Source organism: Entelurus aequoreus, linkage group LG11 (assembly GCF_033978785.1).
Source record: "Entelurus aequoreus isolate RoL-2023_Sb linkage group LG11, RoL_Eaeq_v1.1, whole genome shotgun sequence".
NCBI classification, from domain to species: Eukaryota; Metazoa; Chordata; class Actinopteri; order Syngnathiformes; family Syngnathidae; genus Entelurus; species Entelurus aequoreus.
Genome location: NC_084741.1, coordinates 8,704,420 through 8,727,620, shown reverse-complemented (window position 1 = coordinate 8,727,620; position 23,201 = coordinate 8,704,420). Strand labels below are relative to the sequence as shown.

General features: G+C 40.4%; 1 protein-coding gene across 5 annotated transcripts in view; it reads right to left on the bottom strand.

Moving 5' to 3' along the window:
• The window catches only part of map7d1a (MAP7 domain containing 1a), a 91,568-nt gene that overhangs the window by 51,795 nt on the left and 16,572 nt on the right, over window positions 1-23,201 (bottom strand). For all 5 annotated transcript variants that reach the window (XM_062062370.1, XM_062062373.1, XM_062062371.1 and 2 more), the window contains exon 2: window positions 2,805-2,981. In XM_062062370.1, the coding sequence (XP_061918354.1) occupies window positions 2,805-2,981 (177 nt within the window). The remainder of the gene's footprint in view (window positions 1-2,804; window positions 2,982-23,201) is intronic.

Sequence of the window (23,201 nt, the reverse complement as noted above, 5' to 3'; positions counted from 1 at the left end):
CGGTCCAAGACCACGACAAATGGATTAGCGGACAAAAGGCTGCGGAGAAGAAAAGCAGCTGACATTCCTCAAACCTTCATACATGATTCTTCAAGTCTAGTAGTTCCTAAAGGGGTTCAAGGTCCTGGTTCTGGGCATCACAAAATGTGATTCCTGTTACGGAATTATTAGTGACAGATGTGTGGATACATGGCCGCCTTAATGCACGGGTTTACCTGGGCTCCCCACCCAATCAGGGGCCCCCGATTTTGAAGGCGGAATACAATAATTGATGTTCATAGCTGTCAATCACAGACAACGCTGCTTTGTGTAGCGGTTGTATTCTCTCTCCCTCTCCTTTTTACCTTCTGCTCCAAGTAGGGCGCAAACCTTGGTGTGAGAGGCCAGCGTCCTAACTACTGAGCTAATGGCACAGTAGGGGTGTAACGGTGCACAAAAATGTCGTTTTCGGTACGTACCTCGGTTTAGAGGCCACGGTTCGGTTCATTTTCGGTACAGTAAGAAAACAACAAAATATACATTTTTGGGTTATTTATTTACCAAATTTTATTATATATTATATTTTTCTTAGTGTAATATTTGATGTGAAGTAATGGGAACCTTGGATAGGTCAATAATTCATAATAACATTGATTTTGATTCAATATTATGTTTTGAGCAATGACAGTTTAAACAGCTTTGTTTTATTAGTCAACATTGCAACTTTTTCTACATTACATTTAACCTTTAAGATTTTTTATTTCACTTTTGTAATGTTTTTGTTTATTTGAATAGTATTTTTAGAATGTGCCGTGGGCCTTTAAAACATTAGTTGTGGGCCGCAAATGTGGGCACACTTTTGACACCCCTGCTATAGATAATAACAAATTAAATGTGATAAATCTATGGATAAAAAGCAGATGCGCGTTTATCATAACTCTCTCTCTCTCTCTCTCTCTCTCTCTCTGCCCCTCCCTCACCAATGCTGCTGCAAACACAATTTTGTTTTTAACCCCTTCTTAACCCTGAACGTACATTGAAAATACACGCAACCCTAACTCAAAATGCCGGACATTTGAGGCATTTAAGAAACTCCGCCCTGACAGCTCCGCAAAAGAGGACATGTCCGGTGAAAAGAGGACGTATGGTCAGTCTATCCTAGCCCGTTAGCTGCTTGCATGCCGTGTGTTGTGCCTCGGTGTGCATTGTTTACACAACGTGCGTTACGCTACTTAATATGTCCGTGTGGAAACTCGTTCGGTACACCTCCGAACTGAACCGGAACCCCCGTACCGAAACAGTTCGATACAAATACACGTACCGTTACACCCCTAGTGTATATATATAAGAAATATTTTAATTTCAGTAAATTCTAGCTATAAATATACTCCTCCCCCATAACACTGCCCCCCGGCCCCCGATCCTCATCCCCCGGCTTCATAATGCACCACACATTTTCAATGTCTGGACTACAGGCAGGCCAGTCTAGTACCCGCACTCTTTTACTATGAAGCCACGTTGATGTAACACGTGGCTTGGCATTGTCTTGCTGAAATAAGCAGGGGCGTCCATGGTAACGTTGCTTGGATGGCAACATATGTTGCTCCAAAAGCTGTATGTACCTTTCAGCATTAATGGTGCCTTCACAGATGTGTAAGTTACCCATGTCTTGACCACTAATACACCCCCATACCATCACACATGCTGCCTTTTACACTTTCACCCTAGAACAATCCTGATGGTTCTTTTCCTCTTTGGTCCGGAGGACACGACGTCCACAGTTTCCAAAAACAATTTGAAATGTGGACTCGTCAGACCACAGAACACTTTTCCACTTTGCATCAGTCCATCTTAGATGAGCTCGGGCTCAGCGAAGCCAGCGGCGTTTCTGGGTGTTGTTGATAAATGGCTTTGGCTTTGCATAGTAGAGTTTTAACTTGCACTTACAGATGTAGCGACCAACTGTAGTTACTGACAGTGGTTTTCTGAAGTTATCCTAAGCCATGTGGTGATATCCTTTACACACTGATGTGGCTTCTTGATGCAGTACAGCCTGAAGGATCGAAGGTCCGTAATATCATCGCTTACGTGCAGTGATTTCTCCAGATTCTCTGGATGAAATCTAGATGGTGAAATCCTTAAATTCCTTGCAATAGCTGCTTGAGTAATGTTGTTCTTAAACTGTTCAACAATTAGCTCAGGCATTTGTTGACAAAGTGGTGACCCTCGCCCCATCCTTGTTTGTGAATGACTGAGCATTTCATGGAATCTACTTTTATACCCAATCATGGCACCCACCTGTTCCCAATTAGCCTGTTTACCTGTGGGATGTGCCAAATAAGTGTTTGATGAGCATTCTTCAACTTTATCACTCTTTTTTGCCACTCGTGCCAGCTTTTTTGAAACATGTTGCAGGCATCAAAATTCCAAATGAGCTAATATTTGCAAAAAATAACAAAGTTTTCCAGTTTGGACGTTAAATATCTTGTCTTTGCAGAATTGAATATAAGTTGAAAAGGATTTGCAGATCATTGTATTCTGTTTTTATTGATCATTTACACAAGGTGACAACTTCCCTGCTTTTGTACATTTGACCGGCATCGCTAGGTCAAGATGCTTTCTGTGGCAGCTATGGCGGCGCTATCAGATCTGGCTGCCGGTCTGAAAGCCAACGCAATGCGGCCACTTATTTATTCCCTCACGAGAGCATTACCTTTGCCTGGAGAGAGCTGAGCTGAACTCCAGCAGAGTGCACAGTTAATAGCCAGCATCATCAAACCTCGGCTCAGTCCATTATGAGTTCCAGAGAACCGGAGAAACTTTACCTCTTTTCGATCTCAAGGCGGGTGAGGCGGGCGAGCCTGGGATCACGTCAGCTTTGGTCAGTCTCCGCTCCGCCTCCTTCCTGCCCGGCGACTCCATCCTCTGGGCGCTCTTGTGGGGACTGCTCGCCCCCTCCGGCTCAGGCCTGCTCGTCTTCCGCTTCAGCACTTCACGGGGAGCTGGTCCAACAGAACGGCACGGAAGAAAAAACATTTAGTAAACGAAAGCACGGATAGAGAACTCAACCAGTCAGGCCTCATTCCACTCAGTGCTGAACCGAGGATGACATCAGCTCTGGGAGAAACTAGGTGACCAGAAGAATGCTCGCTATCTTCACACAGAAGTTTTAGACTTCATGGGGCTGTCTTGTCAGTCAGGACCGTGACTCACTGTTAGGCAGGCTGCTCGTACTTCAATGTCCAACTCAAACATTAGTTTGGGCCGGCTTAGACGGGCCCGACAAAGGCCCCCGGCAGGAGGGGACACTTGGCTTTGTTCACTCTGCACTGTCTGGCCCTGCGCTCCCATTCTGGGGCCCGCTTTGTCCCGCATAGTCTCGCAGGATAAACACTGCGGCAACACGCTGTAAATGATTGCGGGCGCGGACAGTAGGAGGCTGACAGTGAAGCACACGGAAGATTTACTACACCGTCACTGTGCTATTCAACAACTTGCAACCAATAGCAGGCAAGAAGACCGCTGTGCAACTCCGTTATGGCTTTTGTGCCGACTACACACTTTTGCATAGCACACTCAAGGAGCTATGAGCGTATAGTGGACCTCGTGACATCTCATTGATTGATTGAAACTTTTATTAGTAGATTGCACAGTACAGTACATATTCCGTACAATTGACCACTAAATGGTAACACCCCAATAAGTTGTATTTATTTTTTTTATTTTTTTTTTATTTTAAACAACATAAAAAAAATACACAAGATACACTTACCTTTAGTGCATCAACCCAAGAAAACCCTCCCTCCCCCATTCACACTCATTTACACCTCAACCGACGCACGGAGGGGGGGGGGCGCAGTGTAGGGGGGGGCGGGGTTTGGTGGTAGCGGCGGTGTATATTTCAGCCAGGAAGAGTTAGGACTGCAAGGTGTTCTGGGTATTTGTTGTTGTCTCACGATGCGGATGTTCTCCCGAAATGTGTTTGTCATTCTTGTTTGGTGTGGGTTCACAGTGTGGCGCATATTAAGTAGGGATGATGTTTGATAAGGAATTATCGAGTTCGAGCCTATTATCGAATCCTCTTATCGAACCGATTCCTTATGGATTCTCTTATGGAGTCCAGATAGGTTGTTGTATATGGAAAAAAACACACAATATTTGGTTTAACAAAAACTCACTTTTATTATATAATAAAAAAATAAAATCTAATAAATAAATAAATATTGACTGTTACCCACCTAAAAAAATAAAATAAAATAAATAAATATTGACTGTTGTTACCCAAAGTATATTAAGTGGGATTTTTCAGAAAAACAAATATATACAGTAACACAAAAACAAGCTGTCTCTGTGATCACTATAGGTGTATAAATAATAATATAGTGTTAAATAAAATCAGTCCCTTGGGCACAAAACTGAAAATAATACAGCTCTCCAAAAAGTGCACTTCTGCTGCTATTGGAACATAACTGTTTGTTATGATGCTTTGACATTTTTGCACTTTATTTCTTTATTGAAAGAAAATTCTATGAAGAGAAAAGTTGTTTGCAAATGTGGTTACAATGCTAAAAAATGAAAAGTTAAAGCTAAAAAAAGAAATACACTTTATTGAGTTAACATTATTTCTTTATAGGGGAAAAAATGTTATGAGCGAGAGAATATAACAACTACACTACCCAGCATGCAACGGGAGTGACGAGCATGCGCGGTAGCCCCGAAAAGTGTTGCATGTTGCCACGCTGTGAAAGTAAACGTCAAGAACTCAGCCAACACGCCTCGTCTGCATTATTTATAATTAGACAGACAACACATATACAGTGTGATTTTGTAACGTTTACAAGGAAAGAAAAACAAAAGTTAAAAAAGGGAGATATGTTGTATATATATGTATGTGCTGCGGTGTCATATATGTTGTATATATATGTATGTGCTGCAGTGTTGTATATATATGTATGTGCTGCGGTGTCATATATGTTGTATATATATGTATGTGCTGCAGTGTTGTATATATATGTATGTGCTGCGGTGTCATATATGTTGTATATATATGTATGTGCTGCGGTGTCATATATGTTGTATATATATGTATGTGCTGCGGTTGGGTTGCTATCAGCATTTCAGTCATCAACAATTATATCATCTGAGAAATGGACATTGTAACAGTGTAGGTGTGACTTGGTAGGATATGTACAGCGAGCAGTGAACATAGAGAGCTCAGAAAGCATAAGAACAAGTATATACATTTGATTATTTACAATCCGGGGAGGTGGGATGTGGTGGGGGGAGGGTGTTAGTCTAGGGTTGAAATTGCCTGGAGGTGTTCTTTTAGTGAGGTTTTGAAGGAGGATAGAGATGCACTTTCTTTTACACCTGTTGGGAGTGCATTCCATATTCCATATTCCATCTCACAATAGGAAACGTGATAAAAGATCAGTTTACATGTCAAATATTCATCATAACCCCTATAATAGTGGTTTATAGGACTTCCCTAGCTGTTGTGCAAGTGTAAAAATAAGAGAACCACTTTTACTAGCAAAGCAGAGTATGGTAAAAGAATGAAAAGTTACCATATTTTTCGGACTATAAGGCACACTTAAAATCCTTTCATTTTCTCAAAACTCGACAGTGTGCCTTATAACCCGGTGCGCCTAATGTACGAAATAATTGTTGTTGTTCTTACCGACCTCGAAGCTATTTTATTTGGTACATGGTGAAATGATAAGTGTCACCAGTAGATGGCAGTCACATACGAGATACGTGTAGACTGCAATATGACTCCAGTGAACAACACAAACATTGTATATGTTACATTGAAAATATAGAACATTACACACGGCCTTCAAGCAATTTTTCGGACTATAAGGCGCACCGGAACAATTTTGGGTGTGCTTACCGACCTCAAAGCTATTTTATTTGGTACATGGTGAAATGATAAGTGTGACCAGAAGATGGCAGTCACACATAAGAGATACGTGTAGACTGCAATATGACTCAAGTGAACAACACGAAAATTGTATATGTTCCATTGAAAATATAGAACATTACACACGGCGCTCAAAAATCTATCAAAAGGTTTTAGTAGGACTTTGGTAAGCTATGAAGCCACACCGCTTGATGGATTGTCAGCGCATTAAACATACGAGTATTATTATGGCGCGTGTATAAGGTAAGACATATTATCTGGCGTTTTGTTCAGCAACTTTTCTTACTTTCTGGTACCTGCTGATGTGTATTTGGGATCCACATAAGTCCTGAAAATGTGCGCGCTTCCGCCTTTGTAGTCCGTGGAGACACCGTAGTCGATAAGCTTCTTCTTTTTCTCTATCTTCTTGTTATGAGACATTCATCCTCCGCTGTTGCCATTTCTAATATAAAGTAGTGTCAAGTTCTTACTTATATCTGTCAGTAAACTCACCATGAAAGCACTAAAACATACCGGTGTAGTGAGTTGACATTATTCACTGAATAAAACTAAACTAAAACTTAATCAATTTAGATAGCTAAATTAGACTAAAACTTAAATAGTTTTTTGTCAAATGCTTGAAACTTAATTAAAAACTGCTGTCAAATTTAGCACTGATTTTAAGAGCTTGCAAAGATTTTGTAAAAAAACATGTTTGTTCTTACTTATATCTGTCAGTACACTCGCTATGAAAGCGCTAAAACATACCGGTGTAGTGAGTTGACATTATTCACTGAATAAAACTAAACTAAAACTTAATCAATGTAGATAGCTAAATTAGACTAAAACTAAAATAGTTTTTTGTCAAATGCTTGAAACTTAATTAAAAACTGCTGTCAAATTTAACACTGATTTTAAGATTTTGTAAAAAACATATTTGTTCTTACTTATATCTGTCAGTAATCTCGCTATGAAAGCGCTAAAACATACCGGTGTAGTGAGTTTACATTATTCACTTATCAATTTAGATAGCTTAATAAGACTAAAACGAAAATAGTTTTTTGTCAAATGCTTAAAACTTAATTAAAAACGGCTGTCAAATTTAACACTGATTTTAAGAGCTTGTAAAGATTTGTAAAAAAAAAAAAAACATGTTTAATAATGTTCCAACATGCAGCCTCTTTCTGGGCATATAAAATCTATCATTAAGACAGCCTTGTAATAAGGATACAACATTTAATAAAAAAAAAGGCTTCGCTACACATCCCAAAATAAGGAGCTTTGTCATCAGTCAGTTACAAAGGTGGAAGTTGAAAGTTTGATCATCCTATTTTTCTTCAGCGTACAGGCTAACTTGTTACAATGTGAGTATCTTAGCTCTGTAGCTATCATAGCTATGCTAATGTTGCTAATGTTTGTGTCCCACTTGTTAATGTTACCTTGTGATGGATGACATCTTATACCAGCTTCAAGGCTAGATGTTGGCCAACACACACTATATTGCCAAAAGTATTTGGCCACCTGCCTGCACTCACATATGAACTTGAAGTGCCATCCCATGGAATTGTCCAAAATGTTTTGCTATCCTGGAGCATTCAAAGTTCCTTTCACTGGAACTAAGGGGCCAGGCCCAACTCCTGAACAACAACCCCACACCATAATTCCTCTGCCACCAAATGTCACACTCGGCACAATGCAGTCCGAAATGTAGTGTTCTCCTGGCAACCTCCAAACCCAGACTGCTCCATCAGATTGCCAGATGGTAAAGCATGACTCATCAGTCCAGAGAAGGCAGCTCCACTGCTCTAGAGTCCAGTGGTGATGTCCTTTACACCACTGCATTCCACGCTTTGCATTGGACTTGGTGATGTATGGCTTAGATGCAGCTGCACGGCCATGGAAACCCATTCCATGAAGCTCTCTGCGTACTGTACGTGGGCTAAATGGAAGGCCACATGAAGTTTGGAACTCAGTAGCAACTGACTGTGCAGAAAGTCTTTGCACTATGCTGACCTCTCTGTCAGTTTACGTGGCCTACCACTTGGTGGCTGAGTTGCTGTTGTTCCCAAACTCTTCACTTTTCCTATAATATAGTTGGTTCTGGAATATTTAGGACTGGATTTGTTGCACAGGTGGCATCCGATGACAGTTCAGTGTTTCCCATAAACTGCCAAGATACCTGTGGTGGGGGCGTGGCTATGGGCGTGGTCACCATGACATCATCGAGTAATTTGCATAATTTACTACAATGATATGATTTTCTCTAAAAAGGTTAAAAAAATGTATACTTACTAATTAATAATAACAGTTTTGTTTTAAACGTCCATCCATCCATCCATTTTACAATATAATTACAACACTTTATGTACATATTTATATACAGATTTGAACAATAAGTTATTCACTGAAATATATTTATTAAAGGCCTACTGAAATGATTTTTTTTTATTTAAACGGGGATAGCAGATCTATTCTATGTGTCATACTTGATCATTTCGCGATATTGCCATATTTTTGCTGAAAGGATTTAGTATAGAACAACGACGATAAAGATTGCAACTTTTGGTATCTGATAAAAAAAAGGCTTGCACCTACCGGAAGTAGCGTGACGTAGTCAGTTGAACATATACGCAAAGTTCCCTATTGTTTACAGTGATGGCCGCATGAAGTGAGAGAGATTCGGACCGAGAAAGCGACAATTTCCCTATTAATTTGAGCGAGGATGAAAGATTTGTGGATGAGTAAAGTGCAAGTGAAGGACTAGTGGGGAGTTGAAGCTATTCAGATAGGGAAGATGCTGTGAGAGCCGGGGGTGACCTGATATTCAGCTGGGAATGACTACAACAGTAAATAAACACAAGACATATATATACTCTATTAGCCACAACACAACCAGGCTTATATTTAATATGCCACAAATTAATCCTGCATAAAAACACCTGCGTGTTTGTTATGCTAGCTCCTAGCTCCTCTGCTAGCTCCTAGCTCCATAGAACACGCCAATACAATTCAAACACCTGATCAACACACACAATCACTCAGCCCAAAAGACCGTTTACCTAACCCAAGGTTCATAAAGCTTATATATTTTTAAAAAGTTACGTACGTGACGCGCACATACGGTCAAGTTATCGAATGTTTAGCAGCCAAGGCTGCATACTCACGGTACCTGATATTCAGCTGGGAATGACTACAACAGTAAATAAACACAAGACATATATATACTCTATTAGCCACAACACAACCAGGCTTATATTTAATATGCCACAAATTAATCCTGCATAATAACACCTGCGTGCTTGTTATGCTAGCTCCTAGCTCCTCTGCTAGCTCCTAGCTCCATAGAACACGCCAATACAATTCAAACACATGATCAACACACACAATCACTCAGCCCAAAAGACCGTTCACCTAACCCAAGGTTCATAAAGCTTATATATTTTTAAAAAGTTACGTACGTGACGCGCACGTACGGTACGGTACGTGTTATGCTAGCTCCTAGCTCCTCTGCTAGCTCCTAGCTCCATAGAACACGCCAATACAATTCAAACACATGATCAACACACACAATCACTCAGCCCAAAAGACCGTTCACCTAACCCAAGGTTCATAAAGCTTATATATTTTAAAAAAGTTACGTACATACGCAAAAAAAAGCCAAAGCTGCATACTCACAGTAGCACGTCTGCGTCTTTGTCATCCAAATCAAAGTAATCCTGGTAAGAGTCTGTGTTGTCCCAGTTCTCAACAGGCGTCTGTGTATCCAAATCAAAAGTCCTCCTGGTTAGAGTCTCTGTTATCCGAGTTCTTCCATCTTGACTGTATCTTTCGGGAATGTAAACAAAGACGCGCCGGCTGTGTACTGTTGTGGCTGACTACGTTCGAAAAATACGTCCATTTCGCACCGACAACTTTCTTCTTTGCTTGCTCGGCTTCCTTCTCCATAATGCAATGAACATGATTGAAACAGATTCACGAACACAGATGTCCAGAATACTGTGGAATTATGAAATGAAAACAGAGCTTTTTCGTATCGGCTTCAATGTGGAAGGCATACCCGTGTTCGCCGGGCTACGTCACACGCATACGTCATCCTCAGAGGCGTTTCGAACCGGAAGTTTAGCGGCAAATTTAAAATGTCACTTTATAAGTTAACCCGGCCGTATTGGCATGTGTTATAATGTTAAGATTTCATCATTGATATATAAACTATCAGACTGCGTGGTCGGTAGTAGTGGCTTTCAGTAGGCCTTTAATTGTGGTTCTTACAAAAAATATATCTTATAAAATATAAAAGCTAAAATGTCTCTTAAAGCTCTGCCCCTTAAATTAGTGCATACTAAATAATTTAACTTTAGCCTACTACTACAAGCATATTATTTACCAGCAACATAAAGTGAAACAGAGGCAGAGGTGTCCTGCCACAGTCAGTAACAAATAAACAGAAAACAGTAGTGGTCAAATACAAATAAGGCAACAAGAGAAGTATCCTACACTTCTCTTTTGTAAAGTAAATGTGAACAGCCTATATGGGCATCTACATCTACTATATGATTTGCCAGAGAAGCTGGACAGGACAAAAAAATATATATATATATATATTTTTTTTAAATTTGTGGCGGATGTAATTCTTTCGTGGCGGGCCGCCACAAATAAATGAATGTGTGGGAAACACTGCAGTTCCACGCTGGAAATCACTGAGAGTGGCCCATTCTTTCACAAATGTTTGTTGAAACAGTCTCCATGCCTACGTGCTTGATTTGATACACCGGGCCAAGTGATTAGGGCACCTGATTCTCATCATTTGGATGAGACTGTGTGTGTTACCTTGAAGGCTTGCAATGTAGGAGTTGGAGTACCCCCTTATATCTTATCTGTAGTAGAACAACGAGCCTGTATTCCTTTCTGGAGCTAGTGGGGGCTGTTTGCGTATTCAAGAAGTCGTCTCTTCCTGTTTGAAGGTTAGACCAATTCGACATGACGGTATGACTGTATTGATGTGGGCTGGTCTCCTGAAGCTTCAGTAAAACATGATAATATTCCTATTCTGTCTTGATGGTCCTTCTTACTCTGCATATATGTCATCTGAAAGAACTTGGGATTGACAAGTGACTCTAATTCCATGAGAAGTAGACTAGTCAGACGCAACAAATACTTTTGGCAATATAGTGTACTTCTAATGCATCATTGAGACTCCCTTCAAATTGTAGAAGCATAGAAATAAACGTTATCATAGCATCTTTTCATTCCGCATGATTAGAGCAATTCAATGAACTGTTCGCAAGGCCTGTAGAGAAAAATGTGGTCTGAGCTCATCGAGGCGCGAGTGAAAGCTACGTCATGGCTTGTTATCCATGGGGCAGTCGCTCCATGAAAGAGCTCAGCTGGGAGATGAGACACTATTAAGCAAGCATTCCTCAGGCTCTGACAGAGGCCGGCCTGTGTTGTGTTGTGGTCTCCGCTTGGCCACGGAGCGCAGAGAAACACTGAGAGTGAATAATGGAGGCTGTTCTACAAAGAAGGAATTTCAGGTTTGGAGCAGCACATACCCCTGGTGCTGGTGCTGGTGCTGGTGCTGGGGCGTGTCTTGCGAGGAATACCAATGAAAGTCAGAGTAAGACGGGGATGGAAGCGAAGGCAAAGGACACGGAAACAAGGGCTGGTTTATGCAGTCTGCACTAGTAGACAGTAGAGAAAAGAGGACAGCGACAACATTGTGACGGGAAAACGACGTGCAATGCATTTCAAGTTCAGATTTTAAAAAGCAATATAAAGAGCATAAAATACACTTTTATACTATTGCATTTACTTTTATGTGCCAAGCACTGATTGTGATGAACATGTGTCCGTATAAGGCAAAGGTGTCAAACTCAAGTCTCAAGATCTGGCCCGCCACATTATTTAATATGGCCCGCAAAAGCTTTGAAATAATATGCGTCAATGAAGTACCGTATTTTCTGGACTTTACGCCGCACTTAAAGTCTAATGCAGGCCTCAAATGTTTACTTTTTGAGGTCAAGGCAAGTGTTGCCTTAAAGGAGGGCTCATATTTTAGAGCACCAAGGCAAGTTAGAAGGGCACTAAGGCAAACATTATTTTATTTTGAGGCAGGGGATATATATATATATACACTACCGTTCAAAAGTTTGGGGTCACCCAAACAATTTAGTGGAATAGCCTTCATTTCTAAGAACAAGAATAGACTGTTGAATTTCAGATGAAAGTTCTCTTTTTCTGGCCATTTTGAGCGTTTAATTGACCCCACAAATGTGATGCTCCAGAAAGTCAATCTGCTCAAAGGAAGGTCAGTTTTGTAGCTTCTGTAACGAGCTAAAGTGTTTTCAGATGTGTGAACATGATTGCACAAGGGTTTTCTAATCATCAATTAGCCTTCTGAGCCAATGAGCAAACACATTGTACCATTAGAACACTGGAGTGATAGTTGCTGGAAATGGGCCTCTATACACCTATGTAGATATTGCACCAAAAAGCAGACATTTGCAGCTAGAATAGTCATTTAGCACATTAGCAATGTATAGAGTGTATTTCTTTCAAGTTAAGACTAGTTTAAAGTTATCTTCATTGAAAAGTACAGTGCTTTTCCTTCAAAAATAAGGACATTTACATGTGACCCCAAACTTTTGAACGGTAGTGTATATATATATATATATATATATATATATATATATATATATATATATATATATATATATATATATATATATATATATATATATATATGTATATATATACTTATATATATACTTATATATATATGTATATATATATTTATATATATATGTATATATATATATATTAGGGCTGGTCGATATGGCCTTTTATTAATATCTCGATATTTTTAAGCCATGTCACGATACACGATATATATGTGGATATTTTGCCTTAGCCTTGAATGAACACTTGATGCATATAATCACAGCAGTATGATGATTCTATGTGTCTACATTCAAACATTCTTCTTCATACTGCATTAATATATGCTACTTTTAAACTTTCATGCAGAGAGGGAAATCACAACTAAAAGTGTATTTATGAAACAGTTATTAAGCAGTGGCACAAACATTCATGTCATTTCCAAAACAGAAAGTGCAAGATTGTCAGAGACATTTTAAAACAAGCTATTAGTGCACTTTTGTGCATGATGTCACTAAGATGACATATCAAAACAACACTAAATTAAAGTGCACTTTTTGTACAGAACGCCACTACAATAGTTTAAAACAAACAGAGTGCACTTCTGTGCATGATGTCACTCAAGATATTTCAATAAGTGTCAAATAAAAATGAGCTGCATAATAGGAAATCAAATAGTGTATGTCCTTCACTATGTGGTAGGTTCCTGCGGACGTTATCTCCTTCTGTGGTTGACTATTTTTTTTTTATACGGTGTTGATCTGGAAATGGTTGCTTGGGCATTTTGTGGGTGTGGCACCGAACGGAGATGTTGACATGCGGAGTTTCAAGCACTCTTCATTCTCTATACGCCATCAGTGTGTGAATGTGGAAATAGTGTCAAAGCGCTTTGAGTTCCTTAAAAAAAAGGTAGAAAAGCGCTATACAAGTACAGCCCATTTACCATTTACCATCTCTAGCGGGCGACTTTTCAAATGATGCTACATTAGCAGTGCTGCTACTTTTTGTAGCAACGCTTTTGCCGCATAACTGTTGACCATCTTCCCGCTTGAAGCCAAACCACCGCCGGACGATGGAGCCTGTGCTGTTTTTCTTGGGAATTCATTCTTCCTTCATTTGTTACCAGATTTGCACCTTCTCTCTCTCGTATTACCACCCGCACCTCACCGTTAGCATCACAGCTAACGTTACCATGTCGCTACCTGTCTGCTCCGCGGGAGCGTATGACGTTGCACACGTGACGTATGTAAGAAGGTGCGCTTGGTTTATGTCTCTGTGAGAAGGAGAAACAAGAAAGAGTAAGAAGAGCCTGCAGTGTAATGCCAGCAGCTAAAAGCAACTGCGTGAGAACGTATACTCCATGGGTGTCAAACTCTGGCCCCGTTTCATTTCATTTGGCCCTTGAGGCAATATCAAATTAATAATAATAATACCTGGGATTTATATAGCGCTTTTGTAAGTACTCAAAGTCGCTTTACATGTTAAAAACCCATCATTCATTCACACCTGGTGGTGGTAAGCTACTTTCGTAGCCACAGCTGCCCTGGGGTAGACTGACGGAAGCGTGGCTGCCAATTTGCGCCTACGGCCCCTCCGACCACCACCTATCATTCATTCAACATTCATTCACCAGTGTGAGTGGCACCGGGGGCAAGGGTGAAGTGTCCCGCCCAAGGACACAACGGCATGGTAAGAGGCGGGGAGCGAACCTGCAACCCTCAGGTTTCTGACACGGGCGCTCTACCCACTACGCCATGCCGCCCCTTTAATTAAATTAATGTTAAATTAACATTAGATGTGGCCCGCCGGTATTGTAACACAGCATTCACCGCTAATACTCACACTTGCCAAACATCTCGATTTTCCCGGGAGACTCACGAATTTCAGTGCCCCCCCCCCCGAAAATCTCCCGGGGCAACCATTCTCCCAAATTTCTCCCAATTTCCACCTGGATAACATTATTGGGGGCGTGCCTTAAAGGCACTGCCTTTAGCGTCCTCTACAACCTGTCGTCACGTCCGCTTTTCCTCTGTACAAACAGCGTGCCGGCCCAGTCACAAGATATATGCGGCTTTTACACACACAAGTGAATGCAAGGCATACTTGATCAACAGCCATACAGGTCACACTGAGGGCAGCCGTATAAACAACTTTAACACCGTAACACAACAGACCAAATACCCAGAACCCCTTGCAGCACTAACTATGCTAAGGGTGCCGTCCATCAGGGGGCGCCACGCCAGTGCCACAAATGTTGGAGGAAAAAAAAAAAGAAAAAAAGTTGGTACTATTATTTCTAAATACATAAAATAATCCCACGTTAATTAAAATGCAAAGTAAAACCTATTTAATAGAAATATTATTTGTTACAACATTACGCCCCCCCCTCCACCGGCACGGTGCGCCCCCTCCCTTCCCATATCATGACTCTTTTTGGACGTCACCACATAAAAAAAATCAACACAAGATGTCAAAACGGCCAAAACTGTCAGGTGCCCAGGGAAGAAAAAATAGAAAAGAAGAGGAGGAGAAACGAGAAAAAGACAGAGGTAGCAGGTAGGTAACGTTAGCCTACATGAAATTATTTGTCTGTTACAGAATGTGATAGTAACTTGGCTTTTAAGCTAATGTTACATGATTCGGCAATTGCTAATCTGTTTTAACGTCGGGTTAATATTGTGGAGGGGACTAAATTGTTATGGAAAATAATAATGTAACGTTAGGTAATTACAGTACTACCTGGTGTACAGTCATTTGTAAGTAATTCTAGTTGATGCAATATTAAAAAGCACAAATAGAGAACTCTATAGGATCCCCTTTTTTTGTAATATAGTTGTTAAAGTCCTACTGGTTTGATATCTTGTTTTGTGCAGTGCCTTATTTATATTGTACTTTTAATTTATTTTATGCAACTTGTTGACACATTTTATTTTGTGTTTATGTATGTAAAAAATATTGTATTTCATATATTCATTTTTTATTTTTTGTATTCATTTATTTATCCATATTTTTTTTTATCTTGTTAACTATTCTGATTGTTAATTTGCTTTCTTTAAGTAAAAAAAAAGGTCAAAGACAAAGCTATTCGGTTTCTTGTGAGTATATACACTTCACTGCCGATGTGGGGGGGCGCCACCTAAAATCTTGCCTAGGGCGCCAGATTGGTTAGAGCCGGGCCTGCCTGGTATACTCGAATATCACGATATAGTCATTTTCTATATCGCACAGAGACAAACCCGCGATATATGGAGTATATTCCATATATCGCCCAGCCCTAGGTAGATCCCCTCCACTTGGTCTATTGAGAAGTAGCTGGCCTGCAGACCCCAGTATCACAGTATATTTCCATATGCTAAAAATAAGTTTCAGTGTGAACAAATCCGAGGTTGGCACAAATGCGAGCGGCGCTTTGAAGACAACACTAATATTATTTGCTCAGGTGATGAAATCAACAGCCCATGAACTGCATGTCCTGTTTTGTTGCACGCCCGCCTTATTTACACTCCAGCGTGCAGATGGACTTCACTCCGGAGGGGAAACCACCACAGCTGGGAGCCATTCCAGCTCCTGTGATGCTGACTTTCTCATGACTCATCCTCACAAATCAATGCACATTTCCTCAGTCCAGAATGCTGGACATGGAAAAACTCTATGGTGCATCTTAGCACTGAAAGCAAAAAGCCTGCGTTTGTGTCTGCCGGGGTGAGGTGTCGCACCCCAGGATCCCTGAAGGTGCAGGTACCTCACAAAGGACCATGTCCGAAGCTCTCCGATGCACCCGTGTCAGATTCCAAAGCGCAGAAACAGAATGTAGGCGATGTGCACGTGCATGCATGAGCACGCTGGCAGGTTGACAACCAGCAGGTGAGCAGCCAAAAACACAGAAAGCATTTCCGAAGGTCACCTTGGTTTGGGCAACACAAAGTGAACCGTTATTAGGAGTAAATGGTAAAACTGGAACTAATACTGCCACACGGGCTGTGATTTTGCACAAATCCAATTTCACAGCCTATTATTTTTCCTGGGTGGGCTATAAATACCCACCGTGTTGTGTGGTGCTCTCACAGCCACATCTCAGTCCTCCAACATTCATTACGAGCAGCAAACTAATGAATAAGCAATAGAAATGTCCCTGCAAACTACCTAAAAACGAGTCCAAGAGAAAATGAAGTATCATCTAAATCAGACCTGGGTAAATGAAGGCCCGGGGGCCACATGCGGCCCGGTAAGCTTTTCAATCTGGCCCGCTGGACATTCCCAAATACTTTTTTTAGATCTTTAAGATGGAAAGTGTAGCTGCCATTATGATGTGCAGTAGGGATGTCCGATAATATCGGCCTGCCGATATTATCGGCCGATAAATGCGTTAAAATGTAATATCGGAAATTATCGGTATCGTTTTTTTTATTATCTGTATCGTTTTTTTTTTTTTTTTTTTATTAAATCAACATAAAAAACACAAGATGCACTTACAATTAGTGCACCAACCCAAAAAACCTCCCTCCCCCCATTTCTTTCTGTTATCAATATTCTGCTTCCTACATTATATATCAATATATATCAATACAGTCTGCAAGGGATACAGTCCGTAAGCACACATGATTGTGCGTGCTGCTGCTCCACTAATAGTACTAACCTTTAACACTTCATTCTACTCATTTTCATTCATTACTAGTTTCTATGTAACTGTTTTTATATTGTTTTACTTTCTTTTTTAGTCAAGAAAATGTTTTTAATTTAGTTATCTTATTTTATTATTTTTTTTAAAAAGTACCTTATCTTCACCATACCTGGTTGTCCAAATTAGGCATAATAATGTGTTAATTCCACCACTGCATATATCGGTTGATATCGGTATCGGTAATTAAAGTGTTGGACAATATCGGATATCGGCAAAAAGCCATTATCGGACATCCCTAATGTGCAGTGATGTTTTCTAATGACGTAAGTCTTCAACTATACTAAGTATTTCAATGGTTGGAATCTGCGCTTTTGCATGATATTTTAGTGCAGTGGTTCTTAACCTGGGTTCGGTGAGTCGGCCTCAGGGGTTCGGAGGAGCCTTCGCCACGGAGGTAGAGACACATCCGACTTATCGTGTAAATAAAAACTTCTCCCTATCGGCGTATTATGGATACCCCCAAACAATGTTCCCTCTAATTTCCATCAGATTTGCAGGTTGATTGATTGATTGATTGAAACTTGTATTAGTAGGTTGCACAGTACAGTACATATTCCGTACAATTGACCACTAAATGGTAACACCCCAATAAGTTTTTCAACTTGTTTAAGTCCACGTTAATCAATTCATGGTAATGTGTGTAAGGTGTGTCATTTGTTGTGTTGGTTTTGTTCTTTAAACAAGGTTCATTTCATGCACCAGTAAAAAAACATATGACTTTTTCTTGAATTTGAAAACTAAAGAAGGGTTCAGTAAATGCGCATATGAAACTGGTGTGGTTCGGTACCTCCAACAAGGTTAAGAACCACTGTTTTAGTGACTAGTGTTGTCCTGATACCAATATTATTTTGATACTTTCGATACTTTTCTAAATAAAGGGGACCAGAAAAAATTGCATTATTGGCTTTATTTTAACAAAAAAATCTTAGGGTGTGGCGGACCGGTACTTTTCAGCGGCGGTATGGTACCGAATATGATTAATTAGTATTGCGGTACTATACTAATAGCCGTATACCGTACAACCCTACTAGTTACTATGGTAGTCTACGTCACAGCAGCTCAGACGAGGCACCAAGCAGTGTGGGTGGGGAGCGTTTCCACAGAGTGTTTCCAGACCCTGAAAGGTGGGTGTCAGGGACAGACGCAGAAGGAGATTTTTACAAGAAAGTTCTAAAGCTTAGTGATATATCCAGTGACGTGCGGTGAGGTTCATGGCTGGTGAGGCACTGACTTCATCACAGTCAGATTTACAAACATATGAACCCTAAAGAGTATCTTATTCACCATTTGATTGGCAGCAGTTAACAGGTTTTGTTTAAAAACTCATACCAGCATTCTTCCCTGCTTGGCACTCAGCATCAAGGGTTGGAATTGGGGGTTAAATCACCAAAAATGATTCCAGGGCGTGGCGCCGCTGCTGCCCACTGCTCCCCTCACCTCCCAGGGGGTGAACAAGGGGATGGGTCAAATGCAGAGGACACATTTCATTACACCTAGTGTGTGTGTGACAATCATTGGTACTTTAACTTAACTTTAACTTTACACATACAAACTGTAGCACACAAAAAAGCACATTTAATAAAAAAAAACTTTATTATGGTCTTACCTTTACTTATAAATGAAGTCCATACGCCGCTCCTTCCGAACAAAAGCATCGATAACTTGTTTATAGAAGTCTTCCTTATCTTTCTTCAGTTTTAAAAGTCTCTCTGTCTCGATGGAGATCTTCCTTTAATTATTACCTCCTGCTTCCATTGAAAGTCCAGTTTAGAAAACTGTTTTATTTTAGATATGTAATCCTCCATGGTAATAGTCCAGGCCAGAGGAAAAAATAAACGATCGCTAACTGTTGCTGCTTGTTGTCACTTATTCTGCAGCCGAGTAGTCGCAAGAATGATCCCTGGGATCACTAGCGCCCTCTACCACCAGGAGGCGGGATTACTGCGAGCCTCAGCCAGTGCGTCTTCGCAGCCGTTTTATGATTGCTCAGCACAAGAAATACGTTGCACACATACAGTTGTTGACAAAATACACTGTACATTATATACCTCCGCTAACTAAACTATGGGAATGTATAATATAATTCATATAGCAATACGCTCTCACTGCACAGCAGGCCAGCAGTTAGCCCAGTCATTGCGCAATCCATGGTGAGGCTCAACTGGCTGGTGACTCACCGCAAGTCTCTTCTCGGTATTTGAACGGCAAATGTGAAAATTCAGCGATTTTGAATAAAAATAATCTAAAACTGGTGAAGTTAAATGGAAAATAACTTTATAGTATAATCACTGGATGCATATAAAAATTGAATACATTTTTTTTCTTTTTACATTTTTTTTTCTTTCCATGATGGCACGTGAGGCCCCGCCTCCCCTGACTGCACGTCAAATATATCAGATTGTAGATGTTTTTTTGTTTTTTACCCTTCACGTTCATATTTCGCTGTGTTTGTTGCATTTGGCTTGATTGTAAAATATGTGGATGGAGAGGGGGTGTGACGTTCATATGTTCTCAATATTCAGGGTTTGAAAATAAAATTCCATTCCGTTTTTAAGGCGGTCTGTCATAACATTTGTATCATTCAATCAGACTTTATTGTGAGGTTTTGTATTAGTTTTCCTAAAAATAGACACATTTTGTTCTCTAAATGTGGCCCCCTAGTCAAAATAATTGCCCAGGCCTGATCTAAAAGAACAGCTCATCTAAAATAAAATTAAAAAATGGGCATTTTTTCCGAGCTAAAAGGCAAGGAAATGAATAATGTATTGCTAGTGGACAAGACATGTCATATTCATGAGGCTCAGGGCTAGAAGATGACAACACAAAGGACAATATGAAAGAATGTACAACAGATCATGATAAATAGAATGTGCAGAACAGACTGATCAAATGCAAGTACTAATTCAAAAAAGCAGGCTTCGCTAGTTATCAGGAATTGGTACCGTATCGGTTCATACAGTCGTGGTCAAAAGTTTACATACTGTCATGATCCGGGGTCCGGATCATGTTTTTGTTATGTTCTGTTAGTTTTGGACTCGTTTAGTTCCTGTTTGTGCACCTCCTGAGTGTGTTTAGTCACCATGGTTACGTATTGCACTCACCTGCCTCTGGTTAGTGTTCGGGATGCTCACCTGTTGCCCGGGCACTAATCAGAGGGCTATTTAGTCTATGCCCTGGCCTCACTCAGTCTGGCGTCATTTGTTAGCTTCATGCAAGCCTCTACGTAAGTCTTGTTGTATTTCATGCCACAGTTAGAGAGTTGTTGCCTTGTCCATAGTTCCATGTTTCCTGCGCTAAGTTTTCGCCTTAGCTTCCGTGTGCGATAGGCACGCTTGCCTTTGTTGTTTGCCTGTTATTTTGTAGTTAGATTAATAAATATGTTCCTACCTGCAAGCCTTGTCCGGAATAGTCTGTTTGCATCCCGGGAGAACAAACCTCGTCATGACACATACACTTGTAAAGAACATCATGTCATGGCTGTCTTGAGTTTACAATCAGTTCTACAACTCTTATTTTGTTGTGATGTAGTGATTGGAGCACATACTTGTTGCTCACAAAAAACATTCATGAAGTTTGCTTCTTTTATGAATTTATTATGGCTCTACTGAAAATGTGAGGGTCAAAGGTATACATACAGCAATGTTAATATTTGCTTACATGTCCCTTGGCAAGTTGACCTGCAATAAGGCCCTTTTGGTAGCCATCCACAAGCTTCTGCTTGACCACTTGACCACTCCTCTTGACAAAATTGGCGTAGTTCAGCTAAATTTGATGGTTTTCTGACATGGACTTGTTTCTTCAGCATTGTCCACACATTTAAGTCAGGACTTTGGGAAGGCCATTCTAAAACCTTCATTCTAGCCTGATTTAGCCATTCCTTTACCACTTTTGACCTGTGTTTGGGGTAGAGATGTCCAATAATGGCTTTTTTGCCGATATTCCGATATTGTCCAACTCTTAATTACCGATTCGGGTATCAACCGATACCGATATATACGGTCATGGAATGAACACATTATTATGCTTAATTTTGTTGTGATGCCCCGCTGGATGCATTAAACAATGTAACAAGGTTTTCCAAAATAAATCAATTTAAGTTATGGAAAAAAAGCGCCAACATGGCACTGCCATATTTATTATTGAAGTCACAAAGTGCATTATTTTTTTTAACATGCCTCAAAACAACAGCTACAAAAACAATGAAGGCACACAGCTTCAGTCCAGAGTATACTAGAGTAATAAAGTAAACAATAACAGTCCTTATTTGGTGCAAGACTGCCTGGCATACTGTATAACAGGGAATTATAAACTGGGCTCACATCCATCTTCCACTTGTATTCATGGTGTATCTCCTTATGATTCTTGAAGAGGTGGGAGATCTAATTGCTCGTATTAAAGGAAGCCGTCTTGGTTCCTCCTTGCATAACCAACTTTTTGCAGTCATTGCAAATTGCCAGTTTTTCATCCGTCAGAGACACTTTAAAATAATCCCAAACCATAGACATGGTGTCGTTAGTCAGTCACCAAGCTCGCTCGCTTGTTAGCCACGGCTACAGCACCGGCAACAACACACTCTTGTTGTCGTTATGCTGCGCTCGCGGAGGTTTGATGAGGTCATCAAGCGTCGCCAGTAAACCTCTCATGCTGCAGTCGTCAACTCCTGTGTTGTGTGTGGGAGAGGGGAGGGGGGAGAGGGGAGGGGCTGCTGACTGGGAGACGCAACTGCTCTGTACTTACCACTCCGTACAGCGGAGTTTTAAAAAGTCATTCATTTTACTTTTTGAAACCGATACCGATAATTTCCGATATTACATTTTAAGCATTTATCGGCCGATAATATCGGCAGGTTTCATAATATTTCATAATATAATAATAATTATTATTATAATATAATTAATATAATATAATTAATATAATATAATAATAATATAATATTAATAATAATTAATAATTTATAATATGTATAATAATATATAATAATAATAATATATAATATAATATAATAATATCAAATTTCATAATACCTTTCATAATATCAGCATTATCGGACATCTCAAGTTTGGTGTCATTGTCCTGTTGGAACACCCAACTGCGCCCAAGACCCAACCTCCGGGCTGATGATTTTAGGTTGTCCTGAAGAATTTGGAGGTAATCCTCCTTTTTCATTGTCCCATTTACTCTCTGTAAAGCACCAGTTCCATTGGCTGCAAAACAGGCCCAGAGCATAATACTACCACCACCATGCTTGACGGTAGACATGGTGTTCCTGGGATTAAAGGCCTCACCTTTTCTCCTCTAAACATATTGCTGGGTATTGTGGCCAAACAGCTCTTGTAAGTGTATGTAAACTTTTGACCACGACTGTATGTTAATGGTACTCATCCCGCGTTGTCATTGTAGTTAGTGGACAAGTCATATCGACAAGGCCAAGAGAAGATAACAGAAAAGACTACCAACAATATTAAGCTTTAGGAAATACATAATAGCAATAGATAAAATAGACATAAAGACTGCAAATGAAGGAAAGGAACGTGGAAACATTTCATTTGGGATGAAACCCGGCAGGACTAATGAACTTCCTAACGCGCCTCTCCCCTGCCATGTCCCTGTGCCCCCTCAAAAGGGTGACGTAAGGGGCACAAAGGGGCCTAGACACAGAGGAAGCACAGTGTAAACAGCAGGCATTGACTCCACACCAGACCGGGGCCTGCTGGTTTGTTTAAAGGTCCAGAGTAGCTGAGTGTTCAATACGTGCAGACACGACATGGCCGTGTGAAAACTGCACAAAAGCCGCACAATCCCTGCATGAGTTACTACTTTGATTGAGGAAAGCAGAAATGATGTTGCAGTTCCAGAAAGAGTATCCCAATGGACCACACAAATTACACACAGCGCTCAAAAACCTGTCAAAATGTTTTAGTACGACTTTGGTAAGCTACAAAGCCGCACCGCTTAATGCGGTGTTTTTTAACCTTTTTTGAGCCG